Consider the following 19,902-nt stretch of genomic DNA (forward strand, 5'->3'; position numbering starts at 1 on the left):
AAATTCTCCTTTGAAGAGAAAATATTCAATTCATATAATAAAAAGTTGACTAGGCTCTGCATTACTTTATAGCAAAAGAGCTTTAGCATCTTGATGAAAGGGGGCATTATTTGGCCCACATCATAATTGATTTTATAACAGAAGGGAAGGAGGTCTGGAGATAGATGGAGGGCAGGGCAAGATGCAGGATTAAATAGGGTGGTCCGGGTAGGCTTCCTTGAGAATGCCAGATTTTGAGCAGAAACTTGAGGAGGTGATGGAATTAGCCATGGAAATGAGGCAAGAATGAGGAAGGGAGGAAGACCGTGATAGGAAATCAGATAATGGAGCCTGGCGAAAGCTAGAATTTATAGGGCCTTGTGGACCGTGGGAAGAAGTTGGGCTTTCCTCCAAGTAAGACGGGAGCTCTCACACGATTTGGAGTAGAGCAGTCCAACTTGTGCTTTTAAAAGGTCAATCTGATTGCTAGGTTGAAAATAAAAAGGAGGGCAGGGATAGAAGCAGGTAAATCTGTTAGGAGGCGACTGCAGTGATCAAGGCAAGAGCCAATGGTGCTGGAACCAGGGTGGCAGCCATTAGAAGGTGAAAGGTGGAAGGAGACTAGATGTATTTGGAAGTTAAGCCAGAAAGATTTCCTAATAGACAGGTTGTGGGGTGTGGGAGAAGAGAAGATTCAGAGGTGGCTCCAAGGATTTTATTCTGTCCAGTTGAAAGCATTGAGCTGTCATCAGCTGGAGATGGGAAAGGGCTGAGTGGAGCTAGATTGGAGTTAGTTTGTGGAAGCTGTTAGACCTTTACGTAGAAATATTGAGGGTGTAGTTGGATATGCAAGGCTGGACTCAGGGGAGAGACCTTAGCTGAGGTAGAAGAAGGATGGTACATCCTTCCTGAGGTACATTCAGGGAGCAGGGAGAAGAGGAAGAACCAGCAGCAAAGGCTGAGAAGGAGCAGCTGTCGAGGTAGGAGAGAAAGTTGAGAGTCTTAGAAGGAAAGAAAGTTTATCAAGAAGGAGTGGTCAGCTGTGTCAAAATTGAGGCCCTAGACGTAATCATTGGATTTAGGAACCCGAAGATCATTAATCACTATAACAAGAGCGTTTTTTAGTGAAGTGGCAGAGGAAAACTTTTTAATGGAGTTGAGGGAAAACAGTGTGCTGTGTTTACAACCCCAGTCGCAAGAGCAGAATTGCCATTGGTGGCATGATTTTCCGAGATGGTGAACAATTCTTGATAAAGTTCTGTAGAAAACAAAATAAAATATTCCCTTAATGTACACAATAATTTCATTTCTGGAAATTTCAGTATATAATATCTGTGTTTCAGCGTATAAAAAATACCTTGTGTTTGCAGAACAAAGTTAGTTCTGACTCATATCATTATAAACAGGTTTTTTCACACGCGTGAATGTCCAGAGGGGCATTTGAAAGTTGGATGGGGTAAGAGACAGTTCTTTGTTGTGTGGAACTGTCCCACATATAATAGGATATACAGCGTACCTGCCTACCCACCCAAAAAATGACAATCATTGTGACACCCAAAAATAGTCCCACGGATGTCCAAAATGCTCCCTAAGACGATAGTCCACCACTAGCCTAGATCTAGAGAGTTACTGTTACGGCTCCAGTGGGAAACAGATGGCAAACTCAAATAGGTAATTGAAAAGAGTTCAGTAAAAGGACTGTTTACAGATGAGTATGTTCAGGGAAACCCGAAGGAGTAGTGACGTATGTTAGGACTTGCAACCTAGAAACTGTTAACCTCTAGGCCTGAAGGAGCAAGAGGAGGGAGGAGTGACCAGAGTCCAGCAAGATCTATGGTTGTAAGAGACAGGCCTTCACTAGGGGTATGCAGCCTCTGCCAGTCTCTGGCCGAGCAAGTAGGATGCTGCAGTGGAAAAATACCCTGACCTCTGTCCTGCTCTCTGTACTTCTGCCAGTGCCTCCACTGGCCCAGCTGAAGCCAGAGGACAAGGGGACCCGGGCGGATGCAGTCTGGAGGCTCAGCCTCCTAGGCCCAGAGCAGAGGAGACGGGGGAGAGTAGATCTGGAGGGGCAAATGGAGAAGACCGAGCACAGTTACTTTACTTTTTCTTAGGTATGCTAGAGCAATTCTTATCTGACCCTTTAATAAAAGAATACAATATTTTATTGACTTTATAGACATTTATTTTACAGTATACACTAATTTATTTTGTTGCTTAAAAAGGCTCTGGAAATTGGAGGATATTTTCATTCTCTCATGTCTTATCAAACATTTATATTCCATTATATCATGGTGTTTATGCAAAATTATTCTTTGTTACCCTTTGTACAACAGATAAAGCAATAAAAAATGACTGTTAATATAGCACTTGAACATTTTTATTTCCCTGTAAAACTATGAGGAATCAAAGACATGTGAACGGAAATAGTGATGAAACATTTGCTCTTGTCAATATCGACATGTCCAGATCACGGGAGAAAATAAAAATAGGAAAAATAAAGAATAAGGGAGCATAAGCATAAATACAGAAGAGTATTGTAATCATCACCAGGAGAAACAGAGCGATTGCAGAGCATGACGTATGATGCAGGCCAGCCAATCAACCGATAAAAGCAAGTTGATGTTAGGATTACAGAAAAAGCAATAGTGAAAAAGAATACTTTGAGCCACATGCACATATGCATTTAAGTTTGCACAATGGCTTATTTGAGAATCCCTGAGGGAATGTTCTATATAAACCCTGTCTCTAATATATATATTAGATACACACATACACACACACATATCCATTTTGTATTAAGAATGCTATATGCTGTGACACCATGAGTCCTCTGGCAATATATTCAAACAGTATTTTCATTTATAATATTAAAAAAAAAAAAAAAAGGAGAGAGCGAGTTACAACTATGATGATCTAGTTAGTACAAACAGAAAAATAAACATGATTTGGCTTAAATTGTCAAAATAATACCAATAAAATACAAATACAATAAAATACAAATAAAAATCAATAATTAGGACCTGAATTAGTCTAATTAGACACAGCTTCAGTTCACTAAGTATTTGCCAACTGTCTCATTTGAGATGTAGGTCTTGAATTTGTCAGTGTCAGTATATCCCAAAATATGAAGTGTAACTTATATTCTGAACTATCATTTAAAAATATGAATTATTGAATGATACCTGCTCTGTTGAATCCTCTATCTTAAAATGTCTATTATCTTTAGAGTTACTTTCAAAAGACAGACTTTGAAAAATAGTAATTAAAGTATATATGCTATTCACATGCCTGGAGATGATTTTATATCATTAAACTTGTGCATAAATATGCTTCAATAAGCAATTAAACCAAAGACTCTGGTTCGCATTTTAATCCTCCTTTTTCTCTGTGAAGTCATCACAATCACGTACCTTTGATCTCGCAGTCATTTCTGGCACCAGATTCAGATATCACAAATGAACAATTATTACTTAATCGAATGGAATTCAAAGACAATGGAGTCTAATGAAATGGGGCTTTGTTTTAAACAAAAGTGAAACGTTGCAAAGAGAGTTCTAAGCACATTAAAGAAATTAATTTATGATCTGAACATCTTGAGAGCTCTTCTTAATGGTCTTCTAGACGCTGAACAGTTTGGAATTTGAAATTTTTCTTGGAAAAGTAAAGGCTGTCTGTACTTGAGGGCTTCTGTTTCTATTTTTTTCTTTTACCCATGTTTTTTTTTCCTGCTCCTACAGGCTGTTCCACCCCCCAACTTTGAGATGCCGGTCTCCATCCCAGTGTCCAGCCACAACAGTTTGGTATACAGCAACCCCGTCAGCTCACTGGGAAACCCCAACCTTTTGCCACTGGCCCACCCTTCTCTGCAGAGGAATAGTATGTCTCCTGGTGTAACACATCGACCTCCAAGTGCAGGTAACACAGGTATGTCCTCAGAAGGACGCAACATTAACAAATCATCGGAAGGAACCGCTCTTGGCAAAAAGGCTCTTTTATGTACAAGATGTTGAGTTCTCCAGTTTTCCATCTGTTCCGTTCCCTCATTGCTTAATACCCACCCCCTGCTAGGTTTTCTGCATGAGAAAGCCTAACCCCGTTAGCATATCTTTCGAAATCTTTCATAATCTGCAATTTATCTGTTCAGCCTGTCACCAATCTCCTCATGTGGCTATATTTTAACCACATACTTTCTCAAACAGAACGTCAGATATCCTGTGTCTATGCTTTTCTTTCTCCTCTTCTCCTGCCTCATATGCCATTTACCTCTTCCTGCTAGCCAGATACCACCTCTTCTGTGAAACCTTCCTCTGTGTTCTCTCATAGCGTTTATCTCATTTAGTTATTTATTATTTTGGTCAACTTGTATTTATTTATACAGTAACTTACTTATACCACCATAGATTTAAGGCAGAAAGGAAATGTGATAGGACAGCATAATTTATAAGAAGTGTGAAATAAAAACAAAACTCAGTGAGAAATGAAGTTAAGAGCACATCATAAGGATGTATACACCAGCCACAAATCTGTCTCTACGCTTCTAGGAGATCCTTACTGTTTTATAATTCACAGTGTCCCAGGCAAAAGAAATCATTGCTCAGGAAAAGATCAACCATTCTTAGTACTCAGATCAAGCAGAACACAATATGATGTACTGTATTGAATATGTGTCTATTTCCCCACTGGATTTAAAGAACCTTGAAGGGAAGAATGTCCTCTTGACTTGCCAGGCTCACAGTAGGAACTAACTAAACATTTGCTGAATATAACTAAATAAAAGAAGCACCCAAAATAACTGTATTTCTAAATCATATACAGCAAACCATTATATATTTACATTTTATTTTGTTAAAAGCACTCCATAGGAAATTTTTAATATGTCTTAGACACACATAACTATATTAAAAGCAATTTATTCACAGAAGATTTTATCCTTTAGGATGCTTAACTATCTGCCTTATAATTAGAATTAAACATGTATTACTTTTTTAGTACAGAAACTTCATATAGAAAATACAATCAAAATCAGCCACATAAAAAAATCTTGACAAATCTTGAATCTGAGAGATGTGTATGAAGGGTTTCATTATGCCATTCTCTCTACTTTTGAATATGATTGAAATTTTTCATAAGAATTTTCAATAACCATTTGTATTCCCTTCAGATCATCCTCAAATGCAGTTGAATGTCCTATTTGATGAACTCATGCTCATTTATTTTTAAAAATCTCATACTCTATTTTCAAAATATTATTTGATTGGAAATAATAAACATTTCCTTAAAATGTAATGAATACTTTCTTCTAATTCCAAAACCAGAACCAACTAATAACTGTAGAGTACAATTTACAAGCAAGTAGAAAATAATCTAGCTGATATTCTATCCTTTTGACTAAATTTTTTTCTTTGAAAAATAAAAGTAATTATTATATCCAGTATTTTATTGAAACATCCCAGCTCTTGTAAATAAACATTGCCAAATTTTAACGTAGTTTCTTAAGTTAGCAATAAATAAGTATATGTTTCTAAATTTCTGGTCGGTGAAACCTGTTTTATTGTGTCAGTAAGTAAAGTCTGGGTAGTAAATGAGATCATTCTCTCTGGGTAGATTCACGAAATGATCAAAGTTCTGGACAATTAGCATTGCACAAAATTAATTGTATAAAATAAATTTACAAAGAATTAAACATCAAATGTATGGTTATTTGAGTATATAGTAAACCATATTCTTTTTTTTTAGTTTCTATAAAATATCCTCTTGGGAAAAACTAGACTTGAAAATAATGAAAATTCAGACACCATTCAAAGACTGGATTTTTAAAATGTGATCTTTCTTAGAAAAAAAGATTCTGCAGAATGTCAGTGAGTGAATGTATTTTTAATGTTTGAGCACAGCATGCCACAATAAAACAAATGTCAGATAATACTTTACAAATTTAGGACTTTGGGGAGAGGACAGAATACTGAGGTCGCTAAGGGTAAAGTGTGTTGTTCTGTGAGCCTTTAGCCTTTCGCCTTTTGATCCTCCTCTTTGATCCATAGGTGGTCTGATGGGTGGAGACCTCACGTCCGGTGCAGGCACCAGCGCAGGTGAGTGGAGACTTCTGTTCTGTAGTCTGTGTTATTGTTCAGGGTTCATTTACTGGGGGATTTGCAGGAAGCGAGTCTTTTGAACAAGGTAAAGTTGAGAGATCTGTGAGAGGCGTGCAAGAATGACCCCAAGAATTTCTAAAGCACTTTTATGAAGCGGGAGTGATTGAATAGTAACTTAGAAGACTATTTATTAACTAGAACTTTCCTTAATAAAACTTCAACTAGTCAGCATAATCAGAATTGAGGGCTCTGATCAAATCAATTTAATCCTAGATACCATCTCTGGACACAAAAGTACCTTTAGCAAGCTTGGCTATTGAGTTCTCTGTTAATCGTTTCACATTAAATGTGAATCACTTTCTACCCAAGAAGTACCAAGCTCCTGTACGTTTCTAAAGGAGAATACATAAAGAAAAGATTATAACCATTCAACAATATTGTTAATAAAATAAAGCCATATTTGGCATTAAAATAAGCTCTTAGAGAATGTAAATATAGTGTACCCCAAAAAAGCCCCTTAAATATATTTCAGTTCTTATGAACTTCTTCCACTGGCCAATTGTCTCATGGTCACACTTCTCCAGGTTTCTATATTAATTCATATTATTGTGATTGTTGAGATATTTATGTCATTTTCAATGCAGAGGTAAGAGAGCACAATACTTTTTAATGCTAACTGAAGTTCACTATTGGCATAATAAGTAACCATGGTAATTCCTGCAGCTGGAACATGCTATACATTTAAAATAGTAGGAGGCAGGCACGAATGACACAAGGTTGTGTTTGAAATGTCAAAAAAAATTCAAGTTTATTGAAATATCTATGGACAGCCTAATTAAAATATTTTGCCAGGGTCGGATGTAATAGCCTGCTAATTATAAGAAAGAAGATTTAAAAAATTGGCATATAACAACATTTTTATAAATATATCCATTTGGGGGTAATGTTTCTCACTTGCGTTGTTGGCTCTTCACTAATTCAGCGAGTAATGAAGAAAAAGTAGTAGAACTACACAGTGAATTAACAAGCAATCAATGGCACTAGCTTCCTATTTTATCTATCTTTTCACAATTAGGTAGAGTCAAATTAATGAGTAAATTCAATATACTATTTTGCTGCACATTGAAATGAAGTGCTCATTTTTTTCCCTCAAAAAATACTTTGTGGTTTGTAGCCTCAAAATTACAAAAGCAGATCAAAGCCAGACGAATGTTTCTTGGGTTCAAGTCTCTGCCAAATGCTATGGTTAGAGAGAATGGTGAGGACTAAAAACTGGGTTGTCACAAAGACCGAAAAAAAGATAATATAAGAAAAATGCTTTCGATCTTATATTTTATCCACTATCTTGATGCACCAGTTTGCTTGCTCTTATGGGAACAGCCACCAAGAGTGGTGATGAAAGTTATTAGAAGTAGTAAAAATGTGTTGGGGTGGAGGGGATGGGTTACGCAGCTTTGACAGAAGTGGCCTCTTTTTACTGCTTAATAGCAAGAATGCTTTAGAATTCTGTGTTGAAAATAAGAAGTGTTTGGTTGTTCAATTATGCTGTCGTTGTCAATTCCCTGACAGTCCGCTAAATTTAATGGCCCTCCAGGGACAGAGAAGACACTCAGTCTTGTAAGCATAAAAGTTAGCCACATATAGACTATAGCGTCAGTAAACTAAAAAAAATCTTACAAGCTTAGCAGATTCATCCCTCTCCTTCAGGACCTCTGCCATAGGCGTGAGAATCTTCTACTTCAAAAATAGAAAGAAGCAAAAAGACGTTCAATTGCTGCACCCTGATGACAATAAACATTATATGTTGATGATTGTATCTTGTAGCCATGAGCATATAATTTTCAGTTTCTGTATAGTGGTGAAAGAGTTACCTTTCCACTTTTTAAAAGTAGAGGAAGAAGCCCTTTCTAACTCTGGTTCCACAGTTCAAACACCTGTTGCAGATGCCGCTTAGTCTTGAGCTTAGCTGTCTGTCCTGCTCACAGGCTCAGACGTCTTCCCGTTCTTTCTCATGCCGGCCAGGATCATATGTCGCAGCTGAATATATCCATGCTGATGTCAGAGAATCACATTACTCCAGGGGCAAACAAGGCCAGCCAGAACGTCTCTACATTTTCAGAAAAGAAAACCAAAGCAAAATGGCCAAAAGATATCTTCCAAATGTTGAATATTGCCATTGAAATTCAAGGTCTCAGACAAAGTTAGAAACTCTGAGGCCACGTGTAAAGACTCTGCAATTAAGTTAAATACTTTTCAGTCTTTGTAATTTTTTTCAAAATCAAGTCATCTCAGCTTGGAAAAAGGGGATAGTCTCATGAGGGGAGGAAGTAAATTTAACATTTATCCCGTGCTTATAAATACCAAGAGACCAAAAAGGTAAGCATTCTCTTCTTCAGCTCAGCTCTATCATGAAGCATAGCATCTTTCCCCTCCAGTGCCTGAGCTATTCCTCTCCCTCATCCCATCATCCAGGGAGTCGTCTTCCCAATTCTGCCTGCCAAGTATTTCCTAGATCTATACCTTTCTCTCCCTTCCTATCCCACTGCCCTGGTTCAGGCTCATAGCAATACCCCAGGACTGTTTCCAGAGCCCCCTAATTCATCTCCCTAGTTCACATTGCATCCAGCTTCAGTGTCCCCATGATTGATTAGTCTTTCTCAAAGCCTTAAATAATTGTAGGTCATCGTTCACATGCCTAAATCCAGCAATGGCTTCCCAACTCTTTCAGAATTAACCATGAGCCTCTTATCTCTGGCCCATCCCTACTCTCCAGTCTTAAACCTTCTTACCTTCGGCCACTGCCGTCAAGAGCCCTGCACTCCAACTCTAATGATGCATACATTTAAATTGCTCTTACTATGTGCTTTACGAAAAGTAACTCAGTTATTCTCATCACAGTCCTTTAAAGTAGATATTCATATTATGCCCTTTCTATAGGTGGGGAGACTAACGCACAGAGAGGTCAAGTAGTTGCCCGAGGTGGAACCCAGGCAGTCTGTCTTCAGAGTCCGCATTCTAAACCGCTACATTGTGCTGCCCCTCTCCAAACAGTGTTGAGGCCACTTGCCTTCATTTATGCATTCCCAGCCTTCCCCTTCCCTCTCCTGCCTCATGCTCCTGAGCACTCCTTGTCACCTCTCAGAATTCAGCTCAACCATTCAGGAAATCTTTTCCTGACTCTTCCAGAAGGAAGTCTGCACCTCTCCTCTGTTCTCCCATGGCAGCCTGTGCCTGCATTACTTATCTCGTTGCGTTGTAATTGCAAAGTCTGGATACACATCTCTCTTCTGGACACTCAGCCCTCTGGAGGCAAACTGTGTCTTATTCAGTTTGTATTCCCAGCTCAAGGCATAAGAGAGAGCACAGGGCAGCTACTCAGTAAATGTTTGATAGCTGAATAAGGGAAAAGTTGATCTTGTAGACATAAATTTTTAATAGTGTTGATGTAAAAAACAGAAAAAATATTTAATTTTTTAATGTAATATTTAATTACATTAAAAGAAATAGTGTAATTTTAAATACAGATATGCCCTTGATCTGTAATTCACAAAAATAATGTATTCTTCTGATACTATGTACAATGAATGACAAATTAATTATTTGACTAAATGGCTGAGCACCACTGACCAATAAAGGAAAGTTTTACTAACTTCTCTAACATACTTAAAGAAAAACTTAAAGAGCTGTTATATAGCAGTAAATGAAATGTGGGTTGGTATCTCAGACCATCACATATCTCTTAAAACAACAAACTTCTTACCACTTAATTGAAGTAATTTCAAAGATGAAGGCAAGTGGTAATAAAGAAGTAACAGAATGAGGTTGTACTCTTGGTAGAAGGGAAATAAACAGCAAATTATTATAATACATTAGTAATAGTGACATTGCTAGGTATCAGTTGACAGTTATTCATCCACTACTTAACCCCTTCCTCTCAACAACCAAAATGAAAAGTCACTGCTTTTAAAATTCCTCTTTGTCATATCTCTGTACGTTAAAGCTTTTAACCTGCTAATCTTAGTGGTTATTGATGATTGTAAGATCAAGTTTCATAATCATTAGATTTAATAGAAATAACCATTGGCACAGCAAGCCTTGTGTTGAGTTATTCACTATCCTATTAGTACCCTTTGTTTTCACTTTGATAATATGGTTGTTTTTATTGAGTTGAAAGTATCAGTATGCTCGAGGATTTACTGATTCATGATTGAGACCAAAAGAAAAAAAAGAGAGAGAAAAGAAAAGCCGTTAGGAATCTCTTTGAAAATTTAAGAGAATTTAGCAATCCACATAGCTATTTGACAATAAGGCAAAGGAGATTTATGTATATTGGTTAATAATTTTAATTGGCATTTATTGTAAATTAGATATAATTTTATATAAAAAGAAACTAACAGCTGTTTCCTTATTTTGATTGTTAATTGTTTACTATTTTATGCATTTGGTTGTCAAGCATTGTCACTTCTGGAATGCTTAATTTATATCAGCTAAATACATGGAGACTTGGTGGTGGCAGTGTACGACTATGGAAAAATCATTGAGCAGTGAATGAGGAGACCTGGCTTCCAGACTCTGAAGAGACACCATCCAGCAGGACCTTAGGCCATGACTTAGAACCTTTGAACTTAGTACTCACAGTGGGGATAAGACACAAATATCTTTAGAGTCCATTTACACGCAATGTGTCATGATATAATCATAAAACCTTACTTACATGACTTTTTTTCAAATTTATTGATCATTAGAAAAGAAAAATTTATCATATTATAAAATAGAACTAAGTAAGTGAGGAGAGGAAAAGGTCATACAATGTTTAATTATTCTGAACCAGTACCATTGTTTGCAAGTGTTTGTTTTTGAGAATACTTATCAAAAATTTCTTGCCTGACTTTCATATCAGCCAAAAAGATTTCTCTACAATGCTTACTCAATGATTTAAAATTTCAGTGAAATGGTTAAAAATTCAATCTAAAAGGATTGGCTTTAACAAGTTTGCATTTTTGTTGCCTAACAAAACACAAATTCGGGTTGCAGCATTCAAGAAAGGGAGAGGGATACCAGTTAGTTGCTCTCAAATAAGAAAACTATTTGTGTTAGTATAAAATATACTTTTATATTACTTTTTGTGTGTGTGTGTGTGTGTGAGGAAGATTAGCCCTGAACTAACATCTGTTGCCAATCCTCCTCTTTTTTGCTGAGGAAGATTGGCCCTGGGCTAACATCCATGCTCATCTTCCTCTACTTTAAATGTGGGATACCGCCACAGCATGGCTTGATAAGCAATGCATAGGTCTGTGCCCAGGATCCAAACCTGTGAACCCCGGGCTGCTGAAGCAGAGCACGCAAACTTAACCCCTACACCACAGGGCCGACCCTTATATTACTTTTTAAAATATTATTAAGCAGCATGTGAAAAAAAATCTAATAGTTGGATTCTTGTTTTGAAAGTATTATTCTGTTAGCTTGAATTCTTCTGAATAAAAATTCTGAATTCATTTGCAGTTTTACTGTGAGAGTTCACCCAAAACGTAATAAAGAGCCAACAGCATTGCTTTATTATTATCTATGAAATTAAGAAAGAATGAAATTTTTAACTCAGACCAAGGTTATCTGGATTTATTAAAGGAAAAGAAATAGTCCTTTGGTTGGATGATCTACAGCACGTGATTTGGAGCCACTGCCAAGGAAATCAGTGTCCACTTTTCATATACCAGACCTGGAAAGTCACAGCCTTGACACCATTCTCTAGGGACCAATGTTGAAGTGGGAGAGGCAGGTCAAAAAGACAAATGAAGAATGTTACAGGCTAAGTCAGGATATTGTAAAATCTGTTTTCAACCTCTTTGGTCTGACTTAATTCTTAAAGACTTTGATTTCCAGAGGGAAAAACAAAATTTCAGATGATAACATCTTAGAGAATGTTTTAGCAGATTTTAGACCGCTTTGTATATAATGATTTCTGACCTCACAAATTGTATCCTTTTTATCCCCTATCCTTATTAAGTTCAGTAAAGCAATGTGAAAATTGGTCTCGTCACTCATATCCCATTGATTTAACCTAGGAGTGTGACTGATGATAAAACTTTGGTCATTTTTAATATTAATTCAAGCAGTTAATATCTCCTCCTAAAATATTAGTTTTACTCAACATTTGTCTTTTTTCTCTTAGCTGTCTTTTTTCCCTTGTACACTATTAGTTTCTCTCTTCCCTGTCACCGTAAGATTTTATTTGGAGATAATATGGAAAGAAAAGCTCTTTTAAAAATCATCAGTGATATAAAATTGTGCATCAATAGACAGCAGATGCTGAAGGAGGGATGTGGTTAAAAAACCCCTCTTTTGGAAATCAATTTTTTACCTACCAGGGACTTTTCAGGGCTTGAAGGCTGTCGGCCAAGAGTATAATTTGCTGTTTTTAGACAAACCTTTCCCAGTCACTTAAATTTTACAGTTAGACTTACATAGTATGTTTCATTTGAATTTCAATTCAAAGAGTATATAGTCATGATACAGTCTCATATTTGAAAGATCAAATCAAATATATTGCTTTAGTTTACTTTATAAACGGAAGGAAACTACATTGTACCAAAACCTTGGCTAAACAATTTCTATAATCGACCTGTGTTAAGTATTAACTGGACTTATTTACTATTGCTCCATTTCAGTTGTTTTAACTGAACTTAATATTTACTTGTTAATTGTTGTACTAAACACTCTGCTCTTCTTTCACAATTTCTTAACCTTACACCCCACTTACAACCTCCAGTTATGGCAAAGAACTGATTATGTTGTATTTATAGTGTGAGGAGAAAAAATCCCTGCCATGTTAATATATGTTATTATAATGTAGTGATACTAGCAAATCTACATCTATGGTCAGCTTGCATATTCAAACATGATAACATTAATTTACATAACAATCACGAAAAAGGAGTCTTAGTTTAATATTAGGCAACTCAGAGAAAACTATAAAATCGTGGAGCAAAATTTTTGCTCAAGCAGTAACTTGGGAAAATATTCCAGAAGCACATATTCAGAATAATAGAATAACCAAGGAAAATATATGACATAAAAGTTATTTTAGGGAAGACATTATTGCCCTTGGAAAGCCTGTGAATTCCCATTTTGCAGGATTGTTGTGAAAATTAAGTGAGATAATCAATGCAAGGCACCTAACATAGCTTCTGCCCCAGAGTAAGTGCTTGTTAATAAAGCTATTACCCCCAGAGTAATAGCTAGCTATTGTTAGTATTATAATTATCTATATTCTTGATTTCCTAAGGAAAAAATAAAGCTTAGTTTAATGCAATTCCAGTAATATTTATTAAATGTGCAGGGAGTGAGTCGTGCCCTAGTAGCCTTCACAGAGACGTCTGCCCCAGCCGCTGCCCTCAAGGGTGGGAGTAAAGAGGAAATATTAATAAATTCAAGGCAGAATGGGAGCACAGTACGGTGCAGTGCAACACATTTCACTTTGAACATTATGATCCTTTGATGTGTTTGCAGCAGGTGTGTAAATGTTAAAACCACAAGTAATTATTCTTTCTCTTCTGTCACGTTCTCTCTAATTTCTACTGTCTCAATATTTTTGTTTATAAAAATGACTGAAAGAATGAGCGATTGTGTCAATAATGAAGACACCCCCTCATTTTTAGCAAAGAGACAGCCCCCAAAATCACAAGAAGTGAACAATTAAGTGAGTCATAAATCTATCATTCATTGTTAAGTGGAATTTTTTGAAGATAACAAGGTTCAATATCATTTTTATGGTACAATTAAAAACTATCCCTTCAGTAAATCAGTACTCAAAGCAGAATGATATTTTGAGTGCCTTTTTGCACTGGAAACATCATTGTCAATTTCTTCCTTATTTGCAAATGGAGCCTTTATTCAGAGAGAGGGAGGAGTGTAAGGATGCATTCTAAACCTGAAACATCTGGCTTTTGTAATAATGTAGTGGAAGCAGCCTGTGTTTTGGATTCAAATCAAAGCTCTCCCACTTACTGACAAGTCACGGAAGCTCCCTGAACTCAGTTTCCTCTTTGTCAAAAATTGGGATGATAATGCCTGACCCAGCTGACTGTTAAGACAAATGAGAGAGTGGCTTGCCAACGCAAGCCTGCTTTATGACATAGACTCTCAATATTTAGAAAAACAACATAGTAATAGGTAAAAATTCTTTACTTGTGCCTCACAGACCAGAGCTTATTGTATGTGCTGAATGTTTAAAGTGCAGCATCTAGTTGACAGACAGACTGTTAATTTAACAAAAGATACTAAACACAACACATTAAAGAAACACCAAGGACGTGAGGGGTAGATATGAAATCTATGACATGGTCAAGCAGAAGAGACAAGTCTCTTTTTAGAATGTCTGCTGCCCTCTAACTGGTACATCCAAAAATAGTCTTGGCTTTGGTGTCTTCTTAGGGTATTTTTCTAAGAATACACCGCAAAAGGCACTGAGATTTCACAGGAGTTTCTTCATAGTCTAACATTATGCATTATTATATTATTTCCCTTAGAAACCCCCAGATAGCGTGGAGACTTGATTTTATGTTTAAGAATCTATAATCAGGAGTCCTTACCAGGATAAGAGTCAGAAATCTGATTTGCCCCATTCTGCAGTAGACATATTAAAATTTTCATCATTCCCAGATTTCTGATCTCCAGATGTTTCGTGGTTGCGTTTTCCCTTAGAGCCATTCCATGAAAAAGGTCTCCTTTTCCCTCAAAAAAAACCTGATTGTGATTCACAACAGCTGAATAACTTATAGTTCCTAGCACTTTTAACAGGGTTTTAGACATTCAGGGCAAAGTGAGTAGAGGACTGAAGTCTAGAAAGTCATAGTACTTTTCCAGTAAAAACTATTTTAAGTGTGTCGCTTCCGGTAGAGTAGTGGGTCGTATGAGCAATTCTGCTGTATACAATTTCAAGTAATTTTCTGTGAAGAGACGTATGTTTGTTTGAGACACAAAACAATGTCCTGATATTGGAAACTAACTTATCTTAAAACCTTTAAAAGTAAAATATGAAAGTAATTGATGGTGGTGAGCATTATTATGTATGTGATATCTCTAGTTTAACAAGACAGTAACAGTCACGCGCCGCATAACGATGTTTCGGTCAACAACAGACAGCATATAGGACGGTGGTCCCATCAGATTAGGACCATATAGCCTAGCTGTGTAGCAGGCTATACCGTCTAGGCTTGTGTAAGTATACTCTATGATGTTCACACAACGATGACATCGCCTGATGACACATTTCTCAGGACATATATCCCCATTATTAAGCGATGCATGACTGTACTGTAAATGTTTTCAAAATTGTTCTAATGAAAGGAAAAAAAACCTAAGTTGGTAAAACATTTTGCTGAAGTAGAAGCAGAAAATTAATACATCAGAGGTTCAACTATATATTCAACTTAATGTTTTCCTGTGGCAGCTTGCTCCACATTCCCCAAAATAAGATAACCATTAACAAATTACTAAACAAACTAAATTTTATACACCTATATATTAGAAATTATTTTCCAGATAACTACTAATAGCAGATACTATAAAATCCTGGGCATTTCACTATTGTGTTAAGTGGTTCTGAAGGAAGCTGGTCTCTTAAATTGACAGTAGGTAGGTAAACATCTTTACCTTCTATTACAGGGGAGAAGATTATTGACTAAAATATTACAAAATCTACCTTTAAAAGCATATTTAATCATCCACTCGAAATAGCACACTGAAAGTTAAACAGCTGCTCTGGCATTTAGTGCAGCTAAACCCAATATTTCCTATGTGTAAATGTTTATTTATCCAGAAGGAGACCAGAAATATAGTTTGGAACATCACCATTCTGTGTCTCTTTGTATAAGTTCAGTGTCTTCTGAACGAGAACTGTTATTTATGGCGGCCACGTTGACCATGTTACGTGTCCCTCAAGCCTTCACATCACCTCTGGCTTAGGGGGACCTTTGAGTCTCATGTCCTGGGTTTCACATTTCATTTGTTTCCTCTATTTCTTTATATTCCTGTAGTTTTAGAATGAGGTTTGACACAGAAGGGTTTTCAGAATCTCCGAGTGTAACTGATTCTCCAGGAGCAGGGCAGTGTTGTACTTCAGAGCGTGGACTCTGGATGCACTGCTGGGTTCAAATCCTGGCTGATAGCTGTTTGACATTGAGCAAGTTACCTGACCTCTCTGTTCCTCCGTTTTCTCATTACATAACACAGGATGCTATTAGTACCTCACAGGCTTGTTGCTGTGAGGGTGATATATATCCATGTATAATAGCAAACACTTAGACAGTGGTTACTAGGTGCCTGGTACTGTTCTGGATACTTAATGTGTATGCTTGATGTTGTCAATATTATTGGTATATAATACTGTATAAAGTGTTTGCTATTGTTAGTATTATTGCGTGGTCGTGTTGGTGACGGCTGCCTCAGGCGAGCGTGGGGGAGTCTCTGGTTCAGATTACATTTATGCTTCTCTCACAATAATGAAATCATTACTTAGCATTGAGAAGGCTCAGTGTGGTTGAAGGAACTCTAGTGGAGATGTCATGCCTAGAACCTGGACTTATCTACCGTATCCTCCCTTGTCCCGAACTCCCATCTGCCTTGTAAATCTTCCCAACTCTGCTGCCTTATTCAGACCCCATTCTTCCTATGTTCTGTGGCCGGGGCGTCCTAAGTAGTTTCCTAGTAGCAGCGTAACCCCCTTTAGTCTATCCTTTCCACTGCCACTATTATTATTTTCCTAACACGCGGAGTTAACGACGTCACTTACCACTCACAAACTGACTTTGGCTGCTTATTTTGTATAATATAAAGTTTAGTATCAAGTCTATGGTATAAACTTAACATGATCTGAGAGGTTCATGTTAGCCAAGCCTACTTTTCCAACTTGTGAAAACTGCATACCCTAAAACACCCGGGATTTCATCTTCATAGGAATGCTTGTCCTTCCTGAATACAGCTGTGACTCCGAGATCTCTCTGTCATGCATTCCCTCTCTCTGGGAAGTCTTTCTCTGACCGTCTAATAAAATCCTACTCACTCTTAGTTGCCACCCTTCCACCATTTCTTTCCTTAGGATATCATGCAGCCCATCTTTCAGTGGAAAGTTCTGTATGAGTAAATTATTGTTGAGATTCATCCTAATATAGAGATAACTTGTGGCAGTAAACACTTGTCAGTATAGGCGAGAGGATCCAATGTCTCAGAATTTTCTTTTTCATTAAGGAAAATTTCTACTTTGATTCTGCCACTTGCAGTTATCTAAGGTAATGTGCTGTGGAATGATTAACAGGTGAAAAAGAAGCTTCAATTAACTCTCTATAAACAAATTTAGTCGGGGGCACTTGCATGATTTCCTGACGCCATATTATACGGTTGATAAGCAGTTTGTCTCAATGGTATACTTGGTCATCAGTATGTAATTATTACCCAAAATAGAAAAATTTCTCAAGTAGCGTAAACAGGAGAGACCGTCAGTGTTTGCAATTAACAAGTTACACATTACATCTTCAGTTCTCATCTCACATTCCCTCAGTAACTTAACTTTTAGTGTCATTCCTGAATAATCCCTAATTTTTCCAGCATAGTCTGTGTATCTGTTTTGCAAGCATCTGAAACACTTAAAGAACTAGTATTCTGCGTAGTTACACTGCCTCTAATTGCAGCAGGAATGTAGAGGAGTGTGAGTTCAAGGTGGGCTGAAGTTGTTTGAAAGGCATCATGAAAGAGTTGGGGCATTGACTCATCCTGAAAAATGAATTTAAATTAAACAGGAGAGCAAACACTGCCAGTTGTTGAACTACTAGAGCCAAGACTCAGACATATTCAGAGGACCATGAGCTTGGCTATGGCCAATGGACATTAGGTTAGACAGATAGAGTGGGTCAAACTATGTACAGTTCTGAGAGCCAAGCCGGGCAGTGACCCAAGAGTGTTAAGTATGATCTGAAAAAGAAACTTGGTGGGAGCAGCACTGTAGGAAGATTTTCGGAGAAAATCTTGGGACTGTACATTAGGTTTATCATCATACGTATGCACAAAAGTTTGCATACAGCTTTAAGGAGCTCGCAGCCTTCCTGAAGCACATCTTAAGGCCTGGTAAAGAAGCTTTCAGCTAGAGACCAGGGATCCAGATGGGAGGATACTGAAAGACCTAGTCCAATGGCGATGAAGGCCTAAGCCAGGATGGTGGCAGGGGAGATGGAGAGAGGCAATTCTGAAGAAATATTAACAAGATTTGGCATCTGAATGGATATGGAGTTGGAAGAGGGTGAAGGAATAGTCAAAGATGACAATTTGGGAGACTGAAAAAAAAGATCGTGCCAATGAAAAATTTAGCCTTGGTGCATAAGGACTAGTTTCTGTTTTGTGCTTATTAGTTTTATATGCTTGATTTATAATTGAAAGGCCCCGGGAAAAAAAAGTGAAAGGACTCATAATGTCTAAACACCCAAATAAGAGAAAGTTTCAGAACTTTGGGCTCAAAGAGAGCTACACGCTCAGTTGAGCTCTGTGAGACAAGGCAATGTCCTCCTCAGAACATCTTAAGCCAGGAATATGTTCTTTGAATTTACAACTTCTTAAAATAGGAGTCAATAAAAAAAAGCAGCAAGTGTTTTCAAGTGAACTGGGGAGAAAAAAATTTTTTTTCTCGTAACACCACCTTTCAAGTTCTGTCTATTTACACTGGTTTTAATATGAGTGTTTAAAAACTTGTAACCAGTCGAGGTAGATTCTCTTATCCTTTATACAAATTATATCATGAATGCTTAAATTGTTTTATTTTATGTGAAACAATATTTTTAATCAAATGAAACTATAAAACAAACCGACTTTAAAGTTGGTCTGGTCTGCATTTTCTTATAATCTATAATCAGGAAATCCATTCACTCATGCTTTATAATTTTTATGCTTTTAAGTGGTCAGGAGAATGTGACATCTGCATACAGTCACATCTAAATTGATAATTGTCCAGGCAGAGGGTAATTTTAAAACATAGCATGAAGAAAGGTTGAATATGTATACCTGAAGGTGGTTCAGAGGCGGTGTTTCCCACCGCCCCAGGCCCTGGCTTTACACGGGCCGTCCTCTCTGGGGAATTTATCTTAAGGTAGGACAGTAGCCTCAACGCAAGGCCACAGCGTTCTGAGTGGGGAGGAGGCCGCGGTTTCCGAGCCGGTTTAAATGCAGGCTCTTCTTAGCAGTAAACCACACGCATGTATTCATCATTGATTTTCAAATGATAGGTTTCTATATCACTGGTTTAGGATCCACAGTCTTGCATTCCTGAATCTATATTATGCCAAAAGAATAACAACTTGGTGGCTGGAAACAGAAATGGTTATTATATGGCTCCAAAATGCTAGCTGGCACAATATGCTAAAAACAGCAGAAATTCGCCGGTGAAAGGCAGAATTTATTTGTTCTTAAAAATAACTTTATGCGCTAAAAATATGATTTTAAGAAGTGTCATCGTGGTTCAAAATATTTTACATTCAATATGTAAACACCTTAAAATATGTGACTGAATCTTCTAAAATGGCATAATTTCCAAATAACAGGAAATAGTCCAAGAGGAAAATAGAATGCTTCTCAAATCAATTTTTTTAGTTTTCAGGCATTTAGTGGATGAAAAACTATAATGTTTGTTTACTTTTTTTTTTTTCCTACTGCTGCCCCAAATCATTGTTTAAAATGTGGGCAAAAAGACGTAGGCTTTATTGGAATTTCTCGGAGAGTTTACTGTAGAAAATGTTTAAAAAAAAAAAATTTTTCTCAGCGCCCCTGTGAAGCATTTCCATTTTCGTCCACT

The 19,902-nt window shown here is 37.1% G+C and overlaps 1 protein-coding gene across 5 annotated transcripts in view; it reads left to right on the plus strand.

Moving 5' to 3' along the window:
- MEF2C (myocyte enhancer factor 2C) overlaps window positions 1-19,902 on the plus strand; it is a 146,990-nt gene that overhangs the window by 110,221 nt on the left and 16,867 nt on the right. For all 5 annotated transcript variants that reach the window (XM_087430071.1, XM_087430067.1, XM_087430068.1 and 2 more), the window contains 2 exons: window positions 3,720-3,906; window positions 6,021-6,068. In XM_087430071.1, coding sequence (XP_087286197.1) covers window positions 3,720-3,906; window positions 6,021-6,068 — 235 coding nt within the window. The remainder of the gene's footprint in view (window positions 1-3,719; window positions 3,907-6,020; window positions 6,069-19,902) is intronic.

Source organism: Ceratotherium simum, chromosome 4 (genome assembly GCF_057802395.1).
Source record: "Ceratotherium simum simum isolate JZ-2026a chromosome 4, ASM5780239v1, whole genome shotgun sequence".
NCBI lineage: Eukaryota > Metazoa > Chordata > Mammalia > Perissodactyla > Rhinocerotidae > Ceratotherium > Ceratotherium simum.